Here is a 17447-nt window from a genome sequence, read left to right on the forward strand (position 1 = left end):
AGAGAGAGAGAGAGAGAGAGAGAGAGAGAGAGAGAGAGAGAGAGAGAGAAACAGTTCTACACTGCTGATAATGGCCACATGAACCATCAGGTTCTTATATGTGTGTGTAATGTAAATCTGGCTCTAATATTAGCCAGTGCCCCCCCAGCTATTGGCATCACTGCACCTAACTGGGAGAAGCAGTAACTGTGCCTTTTGCTGACATTTAAGCCAGAAAAATGTCTCTTCTAGACAATAATATATGTACATAATTTTTTTCTTTAGTAAGGCCTGGTTAAAGTGACATTTATCCAACCCCCTTATGTGAATGATAAAGACAAGTCAGTGACAGTAACTGAGTTTTCTAATAAGCAGTGTGAACAGACAATGTCCAGATATGTCACTAAAAGGGAGGATTTGACAGCTTCCGATAAGGGCAGCATTACCTTTTATAGTCCATGACAGGACCTCTGCCAGCCATAGAGCGACACTAAAGTTAGAACCTGTAGTTGCCAGACAAAGGAGAAGCACAAGCTGCAAGGACATCTCATCATGGAGAAATTTACAGCTGCAATGCTTCTGGCTGCTTTTGGAGATTCTTTAGGCTATAGAAACTTCAACTGGGAAATCAGTGCTTCAGGAGTAAAGATTCACGAAGAGCTGAAAGAATTTGGAGGTTTAGAGAAGTTGATGTTGTCGGTAAAGAAATGGCCAGTCAGTCACAACACACTGATGCACATGGCTACTGCAGAGGCTCTTGTTACAGGTAAGGAGGTATATACACCTTTGTGAAGCCGCTATCATTTATTTATTTTATTTATTTATTTATTTATTAACACTTTCTTATATAGAGCAGCAAATTCTGTTGCACTTTACAGTTGGAAACAACAATGATAAAACAAAACTGAGTAATAACAGACAGTCATAGAGGTAGGAAGGCCCTGCTCGCAAGCTTACAATCTATAGGAATCATGAATGTAAGTACATTGGTTTTCTTACAGGAATTCAACTTATTGATCTGTAGTGTGTTTGCAAAATGGACAATGCTCCCTCTTTTATGGGAAGCCAATGTTACAGTTTAAATATAAGTGTTATGGTCATTAGATTAATTAGTTTATTCTTTGACTAGCTGGTACAATATATTGATATTTAGTATATAGAAATTCATAGTTAACATCAAGAAAAGTATGAAACGTTGTTACTGAGTGTTAACAACTCTTTCTTATTACATTTAGCAATAGCCATTGTAGTTATGAAAACATTATGTTTATACTTATTACAATCTTCAATACAGGTCTATGTATGCAATGCAAAACTATGGTTGGAAGAAGTGGGAGATAGGGGTACCGGCGACTTGTGTTGTTTGAAAATGTATATTAAAAGATCCTAAAATTTATCAGCCAAAAAATATATATATAAAAATATTCAAATTTATTAAGATATAAAACTTAATAGATAAAAGTACAAATTTTCAAAAAAAGTATAAAAATATATATGAATAAATATAAGGTAGGAGATAAGACTTAGCTTAAAAATAGGCAGGGGGTCAGTGCAGGGAGTCCAACGCGTTTCATCACATATGACTTCTTCAAAGGGTAGGGACAGAATGATTCCTTAAGCCTATTTATACCCTTACATACTGGGTATGGAGTAGTGACATCACAGATGGTCATGTGATTTAATCTCAAAGTCTCACCAAAATACACACATAATGGTACTTATTAATCATCACAGCAGGCTATGGGTGTTATTTGGGGCACATCTACAGTTAAAACGAATGGTTTATATGTTTAAAAAGTATATATATAGGGTTTTTCATGAATTAATGTATTAAATAGCGGCACTTCCGCCACACTTCCGGTGACGGAGGCCGCGGGTCACATGACTTAGGGCACTTCCGCCCCACTTCCTGTATGCTTCTGCGCATGCGCCGCACTTCCTGTGTGCTTCTGCGCATGCGCCGGCGGCGGGACCCGGTCCGTGTGTTTGCGCATGCGCCGGCGGCGGGACTCGTTCTCCATGTCTGCGCATGCGCCGGCGGCGGGACCTGGTTTCGATGTCAATTCAGTTTTGTCTCCTCTGTGTTTAGTCTGTGTTTCTCTCCTCCATGGCGGCCATTTTCGTGTATATCAAGTCCATAGAGTTCAAGGCAATTGCGGTGGCCATTTTGATGTGGTTTCAGGAGACCCATATTGATTTCATTATGAGGTATCCATAGTAACGTTTCCATATGGAAAAAAAGAGATAAAAGATTTGGTAATGATCCTTATCTTGGTGTTTCTATTACCATCATAAAGCAACATTTGTCATTATTAAAATATTGAATTATTAGTATTAAAAAACCCATAAGCTACTATTGTATATGCTTGTAATTATAATACAGTAGTATTAATAGTACAGTAATATTTTTTAAAATAATATTTTTAAAGTTTAAATGGGCTATCTCAGGTATAACTAGGGTTCGGGGGGGGGGGTTGGACCACGTGAATATATTATATATTAATTAGATATATAAAATGCTAATTAGGATCATAAAACATTTTCGTTTGTTTCAAAGGACCCTTTAAATCGTAGGGGTGCCGAGTGTTAGTAGATCGCCCACCAGGTGGCTTGATGTCCTATCGTCACTCACTACAGTACCTGATCTTCCCAGGTAGTCCCCTCCCCTGGTACTGGTCAGGCCCAATACACTGCTTAGCTTCCAAAATCGGACGGGGTTGGGCGTACCAGTGTGGTATGACTGTACATACGTGTGAGACGTCGTTACACCGGTGATCCGATCGCTCAATAACACTCGGGATCAGGTTAGCTTGATTAGTTTATTAAAATAAATGGGAGAACTAAAAATGTGAAAATGCAGGACTATATAAAAGAATGCAGGACTATATAAAAAAATGAGGATACTGCACCTCACAGGAAAGGTGCAATCTCGTAACCTTCGTTAAAGCCTGTTGGTTGCAGTGTTCCCAGCTGGAAAATCCAATACATTTCGCGTCTTGAGAGCTTGTTTGCAAGATCACCACCTCTCTCACCCAGGTCCACATGTTCAATCGCCTTGAACGTAAGGTCCTCAGGATTTGAATTATGGTGTGTTGTGAAATGTCTGGAGACCGTGTGGCTTTCGACCTTATTTTTAATGTTTCTGATATGCTCCTGAATCCTTATTTTCAACGGTCTCTTAGTCTTGCCCACGTATTTCATCCCACAGGTACATTCCAACAGGTAGATCACGGACGTTGTATTGCAGTTCATGAAATGTTTAATAGTATATTCCTTTTTATTTTCCATATCACAGAAAGTTTTCCTGTTCCTATGTAAATATTTGCAAATAATACACTTCCCACATTTATAAGATCCTAGGCACTTAAGCATTGGGATCCTTTGATTAGGTTTCTCCTTTATCATGCTGGGTGCCAGGCAGTCCTTCAAATTTCTTGACTTTTTGAAAACTAGTGTTGGTTCGGGCGGTAGGATATCTTTTAATACTGTATCCATCAGAAGGATGTTCCAGTGCTTCTTTAGTGAATTCCTTATTATTCTCTCATGTTGATTAAATGTGGTGATAAACGCGACTGCATCCTTCGTTTCGTCTCTCGGTTTGTACCTCAGCAGGTCATCTCTGTTTAAACTTCTTGTCTTCTTCATTGCTTCATTCAAGATGGGCTCCGGGTATTCTTTGTCTTGGAATCTTCTCTTATATATCTCCAGTTGATCTTCACACCATCTGTGATGTCATGTAGACATGTGTTTCTTCCCAACAACCCATATCCTACCGCCCGAACCAACACTAGTTTTCAAAAAGTCAAGAAATTTGAAGGACTGCCTGGCACCCAGCATGATAAAGGAGAAACCTAATCAAAGGATCCCAATGCTTAAGTGCCTAGGATCTTATAAATGTGGGAAGTGTATTATTTGCAAATATTTACATAGGAACAGGAAAACTTTCTGTGATATGGAAAATAAAAAGGAATATACTATTAAACATTTCATGAACTGCAATACAACGTCCGTGATCTACCTGTTGGAATGTACCTGTGGGATGAAATACGTGGGCAAGACTAAGAGACCGTTGAAAATAAGGATTCAGGAGCATATCAGAAACATTAAAAATAAGGTCGAAAGCCACACGGTCTCCAGACATTTCACAACACACCATAATTCAAATCCTGAGGACCTTACGTTCAAGGCGATTGAACATGTGGACCTGGGTGAGAGAGGTGGTGATCTTGCAAACAAGCTCTCAAGACGCGAAATGTATTGGATTTTCCAGCTGGGAACACTGCAACCAACAGGCTTTAACGAAGGTTACGAGATTGCACCTTTCCTGTGAGGTGCAGTATCCTCATTTTTTTATATAGTCCTGCATTCTTTTATATAGTCCTGCATTTTCACATTTTTAGTTCTCCCATTTATTTTAATAAACTAATCAAGCTAACCTGATCCCGAGTGTTATTGAGCGATCGGATCACCGGTGTAACGACGTCTCACACGTATGTACAGTCATACCACACTGGTACGCCCAACCCCGTCCGATTTTGGAAGCTAAGCAGTGTATTGGGCCTGACCAGTACCAGGGGAGGGGACTACCTGGGAAGATCAGGTACTGTAGTGAGTGACGATAGGACATCAAGCCACCTGGTGGGCGATCTACTAACACTCGGCACCCCTACGATTTAAAGGGTCCTTTGAAACAAACGAAAATGTTTTATGATCCTAATTAGCATTTTATATATCTAATTAATATATAATATATTCACGTGGTCCAACCCCCCCCCCCGAACCCTAGTTATACCTGAGATAGCCCATTTAAACTTTAAAAATATTATTTTAAAAAATATTACTGTACTATTAATACTACTGTATTATAATTACAAGCATATACAATAGTAGCTTATGGGTTTTTTAATACTAATAATTCAATATTTTAATAATGACAAATGTTGCTTTATGATGGTAATAGAAACACCAAGATAAGGATCATTACCAAATCTTTTATCTCTTTTTTTCCATATGGAAACATTACTATGGATACCTCATAATGAAATCAATATGGGTCTCCTGAAACCACATCAAAATGGCCACCGCAATTGCCTTGAACTCTATGGACTTGATATACACGAAAATGGCCGCCATGGAGGAGAGAAACACAGACTAAACACAGAGGAGACAAAACTGAATTGACATCGAAACCAGGTCCCGCCGGCGGCGCATGCGCAGACATGGAGAACGAGTCCCGCCGCCGGCGCATGCGCAAACACACGGACCGGGTCCCGCCGCCGGCGCATGCGCAGAAGCACACAGGAAGTGCGGCGCATGCGCAGAAGCATACAGGAAGTGGGGCGGAAGTGCCCTAAGTCATGTGACCCGCGGCCTCCGTCACCGGAAGTGTGGCGGAAGTGCCGCTATTTAATACATTAATTCATGAAAAACCCTATATATATACTTTTTAAACATATAAACCATTCGTTTTAACTGTAGATGTGCCCCAAATAACACCCATAGCCTGCTGTGATGATTAATAAGTACCATTATGTGTGTATTTTGGTGAGACTTTGAGATTAAATCACATGACCATCTGTGATGTCACTACTCCATACCCAGTATGTAAGGGTATAAATAGGCTTAAGGAATCATTCTGTCCCTACCCTTTGAAGAAGTCATATGTGACGAAACGCGTTGGGCTCCCTGCACTGACCCCCTGCCTATTTTTAAGCTAAGTCTTATCTCCTACCTTATATTTATTCATATATATTTTTATACTTTTTTTGAAAATTTGTACTTTTATCTATTAAGTTTTATATCTTAATAAATTTGAATATTTTTATATATATATTTTTTGGCTGATAAATTTTAGGATCTTTTAATATACATTTTCAAACAACACAAGTCGCCGGTACCCCTATCTCCCACTTCTTCCACAATTTTTAGCATTGCTTCACCAGCATTGCATCTTTAGGGGGTGGCAGACACCTTAAAAAAGGTTATGTGTGTTTTTTAAATGTTTTTACAGTTTTTCTCTTTTTATAAAATATTTTAACGGAATATTGGAATCTATCCCACAAGTGGCGCTGTATATATATTTTTCTCCAACGCAAAACTATGGTTATTTACATTTTTGTAAAGAAAAGCAAATGTAGCAAAATATATTTAAATACACTTAAGGGCCCTACACACTTGCCGAGGTGCCCGACGGCCGTTACGGCTGATGGGCGACCTGGCGGCAGGGGTGAAGGGGTGGTGGTGATGGGGGGAGTGAAGTTTCTTCACTCCCCCCCCCGTCACCCGGCTCCATAGCCCTGCATGCTAATATGGACGAGATTGTCCATATTGGCTTGCATGCTTAAACGAGCCGGCATCAACGATGGTGCATCGTTGGTGCATGCACACTGAAAGATATGAACGATTTCTCGTTCATATCTTTCAGTGTAATGGGCCAGTGTGTAACGCCCTTTATTGTACATATAAACATACTCAGCTCCATGTTGATCTGTGTTACCATCTTGCTATTTGATGTCAGCGACAAATGACTCACCAGAACATTTGCATATGTCATTAGCACGCAAACTCATTAGTAGTCAATCAGAGCTCAAGGATCTGCAAAGTTTGTCTCCCACTGGGCCCCCCTGCTGGCCGCTTCCTACTACTGACTTCTGCCAAGCTTCACGTTAGGCGGAAGTGAAGTATGGAGTGGCCGCAGAGATGGTCAGTAGCCGGGAAACCTACTGCCGCAGTCGGACCTGGTGAGTGACGGGACACACACACACTATATATATATATATATATATATATATATATATATACCTGTCGCAATGTGTGTAAGGGACTTTGCATGGCACAACGTGCAAGGGGCTCTACTTGGAGCAACGTGTGTGAGGGGCTCCACCTGGAGCAAGGTAAGTCTTTTATCTCTTCCCCACGGCACCCGGAAGGAGTGCTACTCTAGAGAAGTTGTGTTTGTACGGGGGTGATAGCCCTGAGCTTCTAAAAATGAAAAGTGGAGTTGTTGCCTATAGCAACCAATCAAACCAATCTAGCTATCATTCTCTATTGCACTCTACAAAATTATAGAATTTGATTGGTTGCTGTGGGCAACAACTTAATTTTTCTGTTTCAATAGCTTTAGTAAATCTAACCCATAGGGGATGATTCAACTAGGTGCAATATTTTGCCTGTAAAAAAACTTGCAAACCTCTCGTCAAATTCTGGATTACCGTGGGTATGCGTGCTCCCGATACACATGGTATCCAATTTTTTTTAAAAATCACGCGTAGTTGTTTGCTTAAAAAAATCCGCAATGTGAGGAAAAAAATTACTCTCCTGCTCAGGACGCTCTAAAGACATCTGTGCCCGGCTGCTACATCCTCCATTGGCTTTCCTGCCTCCTGCTCTCCCCTGCATGAAGAAAGAAGCCAGTGAAAGAAAGTAAGTGTAGTGCAGAGAAGTGTGTATGGAGAGGGGGGCACATGGTAGTGGCGGCAGTGTAGTGTAGTGTGTGCTGGGAGGGGGGTGCAGGGTAGCAGTGGCAGTGTGTGTGGTGAGGGACGTGCTGGGTGAGAGGTAGTGTAGTGTGCAGGGGTAGTAGATACCTGCCCTGTTCCCAGCTGGAAGCTGTCTGTGATGCTGGAAAGAAGAACCGAAGGAGGAAGCCATGCTTTGGAATGTGAGTGATTGGACTAATTAAGCTAATTGGAAACTTCCAATTGCTTCATAATTCACACAGTGCCACAGCACTGTGTGAATTTTAGGAAAATCTGGTTGTGCTGCTGGTCACTCAATCGAATAGCAAAAATCTTGCACCCCCGGGAAAAACCTTCAGGTGCAGGATTTTGCTATTCTTGCTCTTAATTATATATGCCTATTAGTGTCTAAAAGAAATTGTCAGAATCCTTTCTTTGATACCTCTATCAAAAGTGTTGCTGCCAGAATAATATTCCTCCTTCTAATTGAAATAGTTCTTGTTCCTAAAATGACCTGTTATAAAGTGAGAATACACTGCTCCTTCAAGTACGTTTTTAGTTACGAATAGGTAATTTTAATTATCAACCTTCCTTAGCGGCATCTACAGTATAATCATGGAAGCTAGTCACAACCTGCCAGCAAAAAATGCCAGCAACAGTGTATTTCTAAGCTTTCTACAAGCAATTGTTAAGGCTGGAGTCTAATTAATTCATCATCAGCTATTTTAGTGAGTTTAGTACCCGGTACTATGATTTCAATGGGTTGGGTATGGGCGACCTGCGGTTGTGATATTGCCAGTCACCATACCGATGCCGGGAATCCAGTGTTTAGAATGCCGGTGGGTGGGGGTGGGGAGCGAGCGCAACGAAGACCCTTGTGGGCTCGGAGGCTAGCTGCACTCGCCACAGGTTCTACTCCCACTCTATGGGTGTCGTGGACACGAGTGGGAATAGTCCCGGTCAGTCAGCATGCCGACTGACGGGCTTTCCACCAGGCGGAATTCCGGCATTGGTATAGTGACCGGCAGATAACCGCATCCCATCTCAATTTAGCAACATCAGAATTGAGTGGGTTTCCCTTTAATATCTTCTAAGTCCATATAAAAAGCATTCAGTATGCTTCTTTATTACCTTTTGAAGAAGGGTGATTGGAACCTACTCCCTAAAGCTACTGTATGCTGCAGAACATAACATAATAAATATTAGAAAGTTATTTGAAAATTGGTACAAAAATGTAATTGATATATGTAAACAGGCATGTTTTTAAGCTTGGGAGACAGCTGTGTGTCTGCGAAATGCTAGTACTATTTGCTACTGTGAATCATAATATCTGTATGTAGCGTGAGGCATATAGCAGAAAATACATGTGTTGTAAGCAGCTACATATTACCGTCTCTTCCCAATCTAAATATATATACAGTATGTATAGAAATCGGAATGTTCTCTGTCTTTTGTTTGGTAAGTTGGCCACTTGTTTTAATGCCACTGTCTAATCTTCGGCCAAGAGTTGCCTAAATTTAGCTTCAGAAATCACTAAGTAGGAATGCTAGCTATCTGAAAATAAACTCGGCCAGGGCTCAGAAGATAAGAGTAGTCAGGTTCACATACAACATAATGTAAAGATCTGGAATCAGTTAAGACACAGATTTAGGGTTCTATGTACTAAACTTTGGAGAGAGATAAAGTGGACGGAAATAAAGTGACAGCCATTCATCCCCTAACTGTCATTTTTCAAACACGGCAGGTTGGTTGGTACTTTCTCTCCGTCAACTTTATATCTCTCCAAGGCTTAGTGTCTGATTCATTAAGGATTGCAAATGCAAAGCTGCTCACAAATGCAGCCCATAGCAATGCAAGTGCATACCACCTTCTCCCTGCACTTGCAATGCCATCGCATCTCAGATGCATCCCATCGCATCTCATTGGTCGAGATGTTCATCTGCGACAACAGGCTGAGTAAGATTCAGGCTTGCTGTCGCAGGGTGCGGCTTGCAAGGCCAAGGAAACTGCATCTTGCGACGCCGTCCTTGGCCTCACCACACCTGGAAAATGCGGGCTTGCACGCCCCGTTTTCCCAGAACGCTGGCCACCCCCATCCTGGCCGACCCTATCCCTCCCCACTAAATCCTCTGCCTGTCAATCAGGCAGAGGCATTCGCTTACCTGTGCCGTGATCGCAAGGACCCCTTAGTACATAAACCCCTTTACTGCTAAAAATGTCTGTATAATTTTCATTTAAGCTCAGTAGCCGTTCTTGTAACTGTCTCCACAGCTACTGTACATATACTGCCTATACCAGTTAAGCACTTGTTTATAAATGTAGTATTTTGTAAGGTGATTACAACTCTACTCTCTCACAGCATCAGCAGTCTGTTAAAATGTATTAAGCCCAACTATCTGTAATACAGGCTATAATGTATGTATTATGATTTCACCTTGTAAAATGGAGATTAAGTATAACATTGTTTTGCGTTACTGGGGCTAAAGCAAAGAGAGCTTTATAACAGCTGGCAGTGTGTGTTGTGTGAGTGTGCATTATGTTTGCAGCCTCGTACGCATCTAGCACTTAGAATTACTTATGACCAGACAGGCAGAATGGGGATAGGAAGGGGTTTTCTCATGTAGGCCTAGTATAGGCCCTCATTCCGAGTTGTTCGCTCGCAAGCTGCTTTTAGCAGCTTTGCACACGCTAAGTCGCCGCCTACTGGGAGTGAATCTTAGCTTATCAAAATTGCGAACGAAAGATTAGCAAAATTGCGAATAGACACTTCTTAGCAGTTTCTGAGTAGCTTCACACTTACTCGGCAACTGCGATCAGTTCAGTCAGTTTCGTTCCTGGTTTGACGTCACAAACACACCCAGCGTTCGCCCAGACACTCCTCCGTTTCTCCAGCCACTCCCGCGTTTTTCCCAGAAACGGTAGCGTTTTTTCACACACACCCATAAAACGGCCAGTTTCCGCCCAGAAACACCCACTTCCTGTCAATCACATTACGATCACCAGAACATAGAAAAAACTTCGTAATGCCGTGAGCAAAATACCTAACTGCATAGCAAATTTACTTGGCGCAGTCGCACTGCGGACATTGCCCATGCGCATTAGCGACTAATCGCTCCGTTGCGAGAAAAAAATAACGAGCGAACAACTCGGAATGACCCCCATAGTTAGCAGAAATGCAAACACATGCTGAAAAAATGCTTATTATACATCCATTAAATCCCTATCATTGTGGGTAGTCAGGGGCATGTGCTTATATCAAATGATGATTTCGGCCACTGTCATTTGTTTTTAAAAGCTCCCCTAATTGGTGAGAAAGCACAATGATTGGCACTTGCTTTCAGTCCAGCATTTATTATGCTTTTGTGAGTGTATTTATGCACATTTGTTTTGTGTAAGCGAGATGGATAATTGGGTTTTAAATCAATTTCTTTTATAAGAGATACATCTTTAAGCATCTAGCAGCGCTGGTGTCCTTCTGTGTCGTATCCAGCTGCACATGTGACCACAAGGAGATGAAGGCTGAGTGAGATTCAAGGGGCACAGTGTGATGTTCTTTGCTGGTTATAACCTGCTCAGCACTAAGGCTAACACGTTTATCGAGAGCTTCAGTGGGACTGGAAGTGACCGCAAGCAGGTCAGTGAACCCCTGAGGACATTTTTTCTCTGCCATAAGCAAACAGACAAGAAATAGTGGAGTGCAGCTGTGCAGTACCACATGTTTCTGTGAGGAACTGAATGTAACTAGCAGAAGAATACCATAAAGAGTGAGGTCAGGAGAGATTACCGTAAATAGAGCAGAGCCAATGTCAGTGCTGTAGGGAATGGTTTAGAAACCAAAGGGGGAGATGTATCAAACTGTAGAGAGCGATAAAGTACCAACTAATCAGCTTCTAACTGCCATTTTTAAAAAACAAACTGTGATGGTAGTTTGTAGCTGATTGGTTGGTACATTATATCTATCCAAGGTTTGATACATCTCTCCCTAAGCCAAGGTGGTGCCATCTTTTCCTATAATGAGCAATCAACAGCATCAGCTAGTGAGTGTGAACTGCATGGAAACGTATGACCGAGCAAGGAGAAACAAATGACCAAGCTGAAGTCATTATACCAGTAAGAGCATGTGTGATGCCATGTATCTCACTGTCCCCATTCACATCCTTATAAACACATGAATGGTACAAGAAAAGACATCTTAAGGGATGGTCGGAGGAATTCATTGGGGTAAATTTACTTAGGTGGGAGTTTTTTTAGAACTGGTGATGTTGCTCATAGCAACCAATCAGATTCTACTTAACATTTATCTAGCTGTTTCTAGAAGATAACAGAATCTGATTGGTTGCTATGGGCAACATCACCAGTTGTAAAAAAACTTCCACCCTAGTAAATTTACCCCATTATCGGAGGAAGTGTCGGAGCTCTGAAATATTGTACACTTTGTCTGTTTTTCAATAAACTACTTCTACTTCATGTGACTGCAACTGTTTCATGGCTAGATGCATCATCGTGTGGAGACTGATAAAATGGAGAGAGAAAAAGTACCAGCCAATCATCTCCTAACTGCCATGTCACAGGCCCTAACAGTTAGGAGCTGGTTGGCTGGTAGTTTATCACTTTCCATTTTACCACTCTCCAACGATGATGCATCTAGCCCATCTTTCTGCATAACTGATCACATTGGAAGCAAAGGAGGAGGTTCTGCCACAAGTCTGCTCCTCCATATGAGTGACGCTGATTAAATACTAGGCATGCTTGCCTACCTTAAATTTCTCCTCTCCGGGAGAAGCCCGGAGAGGAGATGCTGCAGGAGACTTCAGGGGACGGGGAACGGGCTGTGACATCATCAAGCCCTGGCCCCACATCTGAAAAAGCCGCAATTTGCGGGTCCACAGGAAGGGGGTGGGGCTAAAATGGCGTGATTTGTGTCATTTTAACCCATTCCCCACCCCACAGACCCATGAATATGGGAGATTATCTCTCCATCCTGCCCGCATCACTAGGGTGCGAACAAGATGTGGGAGACCTGCCTACTCTTCCTGGGGTGCGGGGAGCTACCCCTCAAAATGGGAGCCTCCCGCAGCTTCCGGGAGAGTAGGCAAGTATCATAGGAGGGCAGCAGCTTCAACAGAACTTATTGCCAGCAACAGGGTACAAGCAAGATGTGGGAGACCTGCCTACTCTTCCTGGGGTGCGGGGGGCTACCCCTCAAAATGGGAGCCTCCCGCAGCTTCCGGGAGAGTAGGCAAGTATCATAGGAGGGCAGCAGCTTCAACAGAACTTATTGCCAGCAACAGGGTACAAGCATTTTTTCAGATCAAATACTGCAGCTCTAATAATAGGAGATGTATCAAACCTTCTACAGAGGACAAATGGAGAGAAGGTTTAGTATCAGAAAAATAATCTCTTAGACGTAGCTGTCATCCTAGCTTGCAAAGGTCCACTTGCCAGCGGAAGCTGTCTTGTTTGATAGTGGGTACAAATGATAAACCTTTGTTGAGGACAGAGAGCTCAGCTATAGTCAATGTGTGACTGGAAAGATTGAAAACCACTGATTCCTGGTTTTTATACTTCATTTCCTTCTTCCTTTTTCTCTCACATCTGCGGGTGGGGTATAGCGGGTTTTTTTGAGCACTTCTATTTCTTTCTGATCTTGAAAGGTATGTAGCCCCCTGTGAGGATGTAGAAGGTACATCAGAATCACTTGCTGATATTTGAGAATGACTCTCAATGTCTGTAAAGGTTGTAACCAGTCTGCGTCCCCCGCGTCTTGCTTGTGGCCTAAACCTGCGTTGGTCATTGCGAGAAAGCCAGGGGTATACTCTGTTCTCTTTATAATCCAATTTCACTTCATGTACTATATCAGATAATACTACATCTACACCGATCTGCCCTCTAAAGAAATCCAGCACTTTTGATCCCCCTACTTTAAATTCCTCAATACATACATTCATGAGGGTACTCAAGAGGGATACGTTTCCATTTTTGAAAACCAAAGGATCACTCATCACAACATTACTAAGGATGAGAGACTAGCAATTAAGTCCTTAAAGAGTGACACACAATTAGTGATCAGATCAGCTGACAAGGGAGGCGGTATAGTTCTCCTGGACTATGAGTATTATATACAAGAAGCCAAGGGACAGCTCGCTGACGCCATCTGTTACCAGAAATTAAATTATGACCCTACTTGGTCATACAAAAAAGAAATAGATTCGGTGATTCAATTGGGCATCAATAACATATATATCAACCAATCCAGAGCGGATTTTTTGACTACTACCCATCCAAAGACACCTTTTCTCTACACACTCCCTAAGATTCACAAATCTCTGTCTCAGCCACCAGGTCGACCAATCATCTCGGCCAGAGGTTCTCTATGCCAGCCACTCTCACAGCTCGTGGACTTTTATTTACAACTACTTGTCAAAAACACTGCAAGCTACATTGAAGACACTACAGATTTCCTTAGAAAAATTGCAAATATCAATGACATTTCCGATGAAACCATATTGGTTACACTGGACGTTTCAAGTTTGTATACAAACATTCCGCATTCTCAGGGAATAGAGGCTTGCAGACTGCTTATCAATGAGAGTGACTTGTATTTTGGCCCTCCATCGGACTACATGGTGTTGCTTATGGATCTTATCCTCAACAAAAATAATTTTCTGTTTGAGAATTGTTTTTATTTACAAAAACAGGGGACAGTGATGGGGTCAAACATGGCCCCCGCATATGCCAATATTTTCATGACAACATACGAACAGGAACACATTATAGGTCACCCCATCTACAAACAATTTTTGTCATCATATGTTCGATACATTGATGACCTTTTTTTTCTCTGGCATGGTGAAGAATCAGCTCTTTTGGCATTCATTGACCATCTAAACTCACTTCCCGGCACCATCAGATTCAGTCTCACATTCAGCAAACTACAAATCAGTTTTTTAGATGTGGCCATCACCAAGAAGGCAAACAAACTGATCACCAAAATCTACAACAAAATTTACGACAGGAATACTCTTCTGCTAGCGTCTAGCTTCCATCCTATAGCACTCAAAAGAGGTTTACCATTTTCACAACTACTAAGGGTATTACGCATTACTTTGGATCCCTCGGAAATGTCTTCAGCCCTACAGTCAATGGTCCAAAGATTTCTCGATCGAGGATACCCCAAAGAGGAAATTGAATCAGCACTGACTAAGACAGGACAAATACAGAGGGAAGATCTCCTCTGTCTGTCTCTTGCAAAGAAGGACCTGACAGACTGAATTTCATTAGTATGTATACCACCGACTCAAGCTTCATTCGCAATAAATTCTACGAACATTGGCATCTAATTTCTAGCGATCCTGTTCTGGCAAAATAAATACCTAACACACCCAGGTTTGCGTATAAATGAGGACCAAACCTGAAGGACCTTTTAGTTGTTACTGATTTCTCCAAAAGGAAGACTAATAGAAGTATGAACTGGTTGTCCACCAAGCCCGGGGTATTCAAGTGCACTGGATGCCCGAACTGCCAATTCTTATTGCTTGGCAATCATTCACAAATCCATTGGATCACAAGCAGTAGACCATTAAACATAGACTGGCCTGCAACAGCAAATTTGTAGTTTACGTGCTCAAATGTCCATGCGAGCTACTTAATGTGGGGAAGACCAGCAGGATGCTGAAGGAAAGACTAAGCCAGCATTGTTCAACAATTAAGAAAAGCACCGCAACGACTAGTATCTCCAGTGAATTTACCAATCTACCTGTAGCAAAACACTTCAAGGAGGCACATCACACCATCAATCATCTTAAATGCTGTATTATAGACCAAATTCCTCCTCTACAGCGTGGAGGTGATCGTGACAAATTGCTTCTACAGAGAGAACAGCAATGGATCTATCGATTAAAAACTTTAGCACCCAGTGGGCTCAATGAAGAATTCTGTCTTTGATGTTTCTTTTGAACTATAGGATACTAGGATGACAGTAATTTGGACTTGTTTATTTTTCATAGGCACTGCCATTGTCAGCGTCCGGAGTCTTACCGGTACGCTTGGGCCGCGGGTCTGGCTTCTCTAGCAGTGTGCGGGCAGCGGTGGAGGTGGGCTGCTGCGCCGGGTCCGTGGGCAGCAGTGGCGGTGGTGAGGGGGTCCACTCGTGGCGGCGGGACGCCGCTACAGTGGGTCGCTCTTGCTGAGCTATTGTTAGGAGACCAGAGGCAGTGAGCAATGTGGCTTTGCAGAAAGGTCTGCATTACTGGGCGCCGCCATGTTGGAGACCAAGTTTTAAGCATAGTTCCTGTTTCCTGTTTCTTCCAGCCAATCCAGGGGAAGCTCTCCTTATAAAAGGGGGCTGGTTTAGGACAGGGACGCCAGTGCTTCAGGTTACAACCCTGTTGTAGGTGCTTTAGCCTGTGCTCCCAGGATCCTTCTCGTATTCTGGTTGCTCCTGCTTGGTCGGTTCTCTGTTGATGCTGCAGTCCTGCCGTTCCTAACCTGCTACTGCCTGTGGAAGCGCTCCTGGAAAACCCGGTCCAGTAAGACCCTTTGGGCACAGTCGGCCCGGGTCTTCTGCCTCGTCTTTCAAGCCACACTCCACAGATCTACTTCACCAGCCACGTCTTTGTACCACCGACCACAACCTGCAGATTGTTATCTTCAACCTCATCCTCTAAACCACAGTCCACAGTCTTTGTCTCCAGCCACGTCTTCAACTACCATCCACAGTTCCACAGTTCATTATCTACAGTCTCGTCTTTCAAATCACAGTCCACAGTTCTTACCTCCAGCCATGCCTTTTAACCACCATCCACAGTTCTGCAGCTCATTATTCACAACCTTGTCTTCCAAGCCACAACCTGCAGTGCATTATCCGCAACTACGTTCTTTAACCAACGTGCTCCAGCCACAGTTCTCTACCTCAGCCCTGTACATAATAAATACTATTCTATGACTTTCAACCCCGCCTACGTTCTTCATTGCTCCGTGTCCCATGCGAAGGAACTATATCCAACCCCCTCATCTTGTTCACCCACGGCCATCTACCTCCTCGGGCAAGTCTCAGCTGCCGGATCCTCAAACTTTGCTAGACGTGACAACCATGTGTTGTGTATTAACTGTTTCAACACCACTAACGGGGCATTGGCACCGCCGTGTGTCATCCAATGCATTCTTCTCACCTTCGAATCATGCTTTATGCAGAGGCACCGCCATGTGTACTTAATTTATCATTTGAGTGCCTGAGATGGTGCACCGACACCACCATGTGTCTTGTAGGTTTTTTACTTCTCATCAGGAGTAATCCTGCGATAATCCATCAGACTGGCACCACCGCGTGTCATCTAACTTGGATCCTGCCTCTTTTTGTGATTTGTTTTAATACTGTTCATTCTTTGTTATATGCTTAGCCATTGCTTACGCCTTTATTACAGTATAACATGTAGGCTCTACACACAACTTATCTCAATACATCCATTATGCTCAACTCAGAACGAAGAGAGCACTCCTAAACCCAAGACAATTGGGAATGTCTTGGGTTTAGGAGTGCTCTCTTCGTTCTGTTCTTATGGTCTCTGTATATGCTTGCTTTTTAGTTTCGTTGATTGTTCATTGAACTATTGATGACAATAAAGTATTATTATTATTATATGGACTTCCAGTCTTGGACATTACCTACAACACCTGGATTGCATGCATTGAGAATTATCCTGATATGCCTTTTATTAATAGTTTAGGTGAGTACTCTGGTTGTGAGCCTTTGGTACACGGACATGTGGGGAATGAGAGATGGATACAGCCATACCACACTGAATCCCGTCCGATTCCGTCCGATCTTGGTATCTAAGCAGTGTTGGGCCCAGTCAGTACCTTGCACAGTGACGGCTTGAGAATTCTGGGTGCTGTACTTAGATTTCCTCTCCCACTGCGTTATAGGGAACATGCACCACCACTTAATATCATCATATTAAGATGTACCTTCTAATTACAAAGTATCCATTCACATAGATTCATAATGACCGA

General features: G+C 42.5%; 1 protein-coding gene and 2 pseudogenes across 1 annotated transcript in view; 2 read left to right on the forward strand and 1 right to left on the reverse strand.

The window, feature by feature from the left end:
• The first annotated feature begins 467 nt into the window (after positions 1-467).
• Positions 468-17447, forward strand: part of ADPRHL1 (ADP-ribosylhydrolase like 1) — a 101868-nt gene continuing 84888 nt past the window's right edge. The window contains exon 1 of the mRNA XM_063953115.1: positions 468-745. Within this exon, the coding sequence (XP_063809185.1) occupies positions 532-745 (214 nt within the window). The 5' untranslated portion in view covers positions 468-531. The remainder of the gene's footprint in view (positions 746-17447) is intronic.
• Positions 2608-2727, reverse strand: LOC135052646 (5S ribosomal RNA; annotated as a pseudogene).
• LOC135052647 (5S ribosomal RNA) lies at positions 4472-4591 on the forward strand (annotated as a pseudogene).

This window comes from Pseudophryne corroboree, chromosome 2 (assembly GCF_028390025.1).
Source record: "Pseudophryne corroboree isolate aPseCor3 chromosome 2, aPseCor3.hap2, whole genome shotgun sequence".
Taxonomy (NCBI): Eukaryota; Metazoa; Chordata; class Amphibia; order Anura; family Myobatrachidae; genus Pseudophryne; species Pseudophryne corroboree.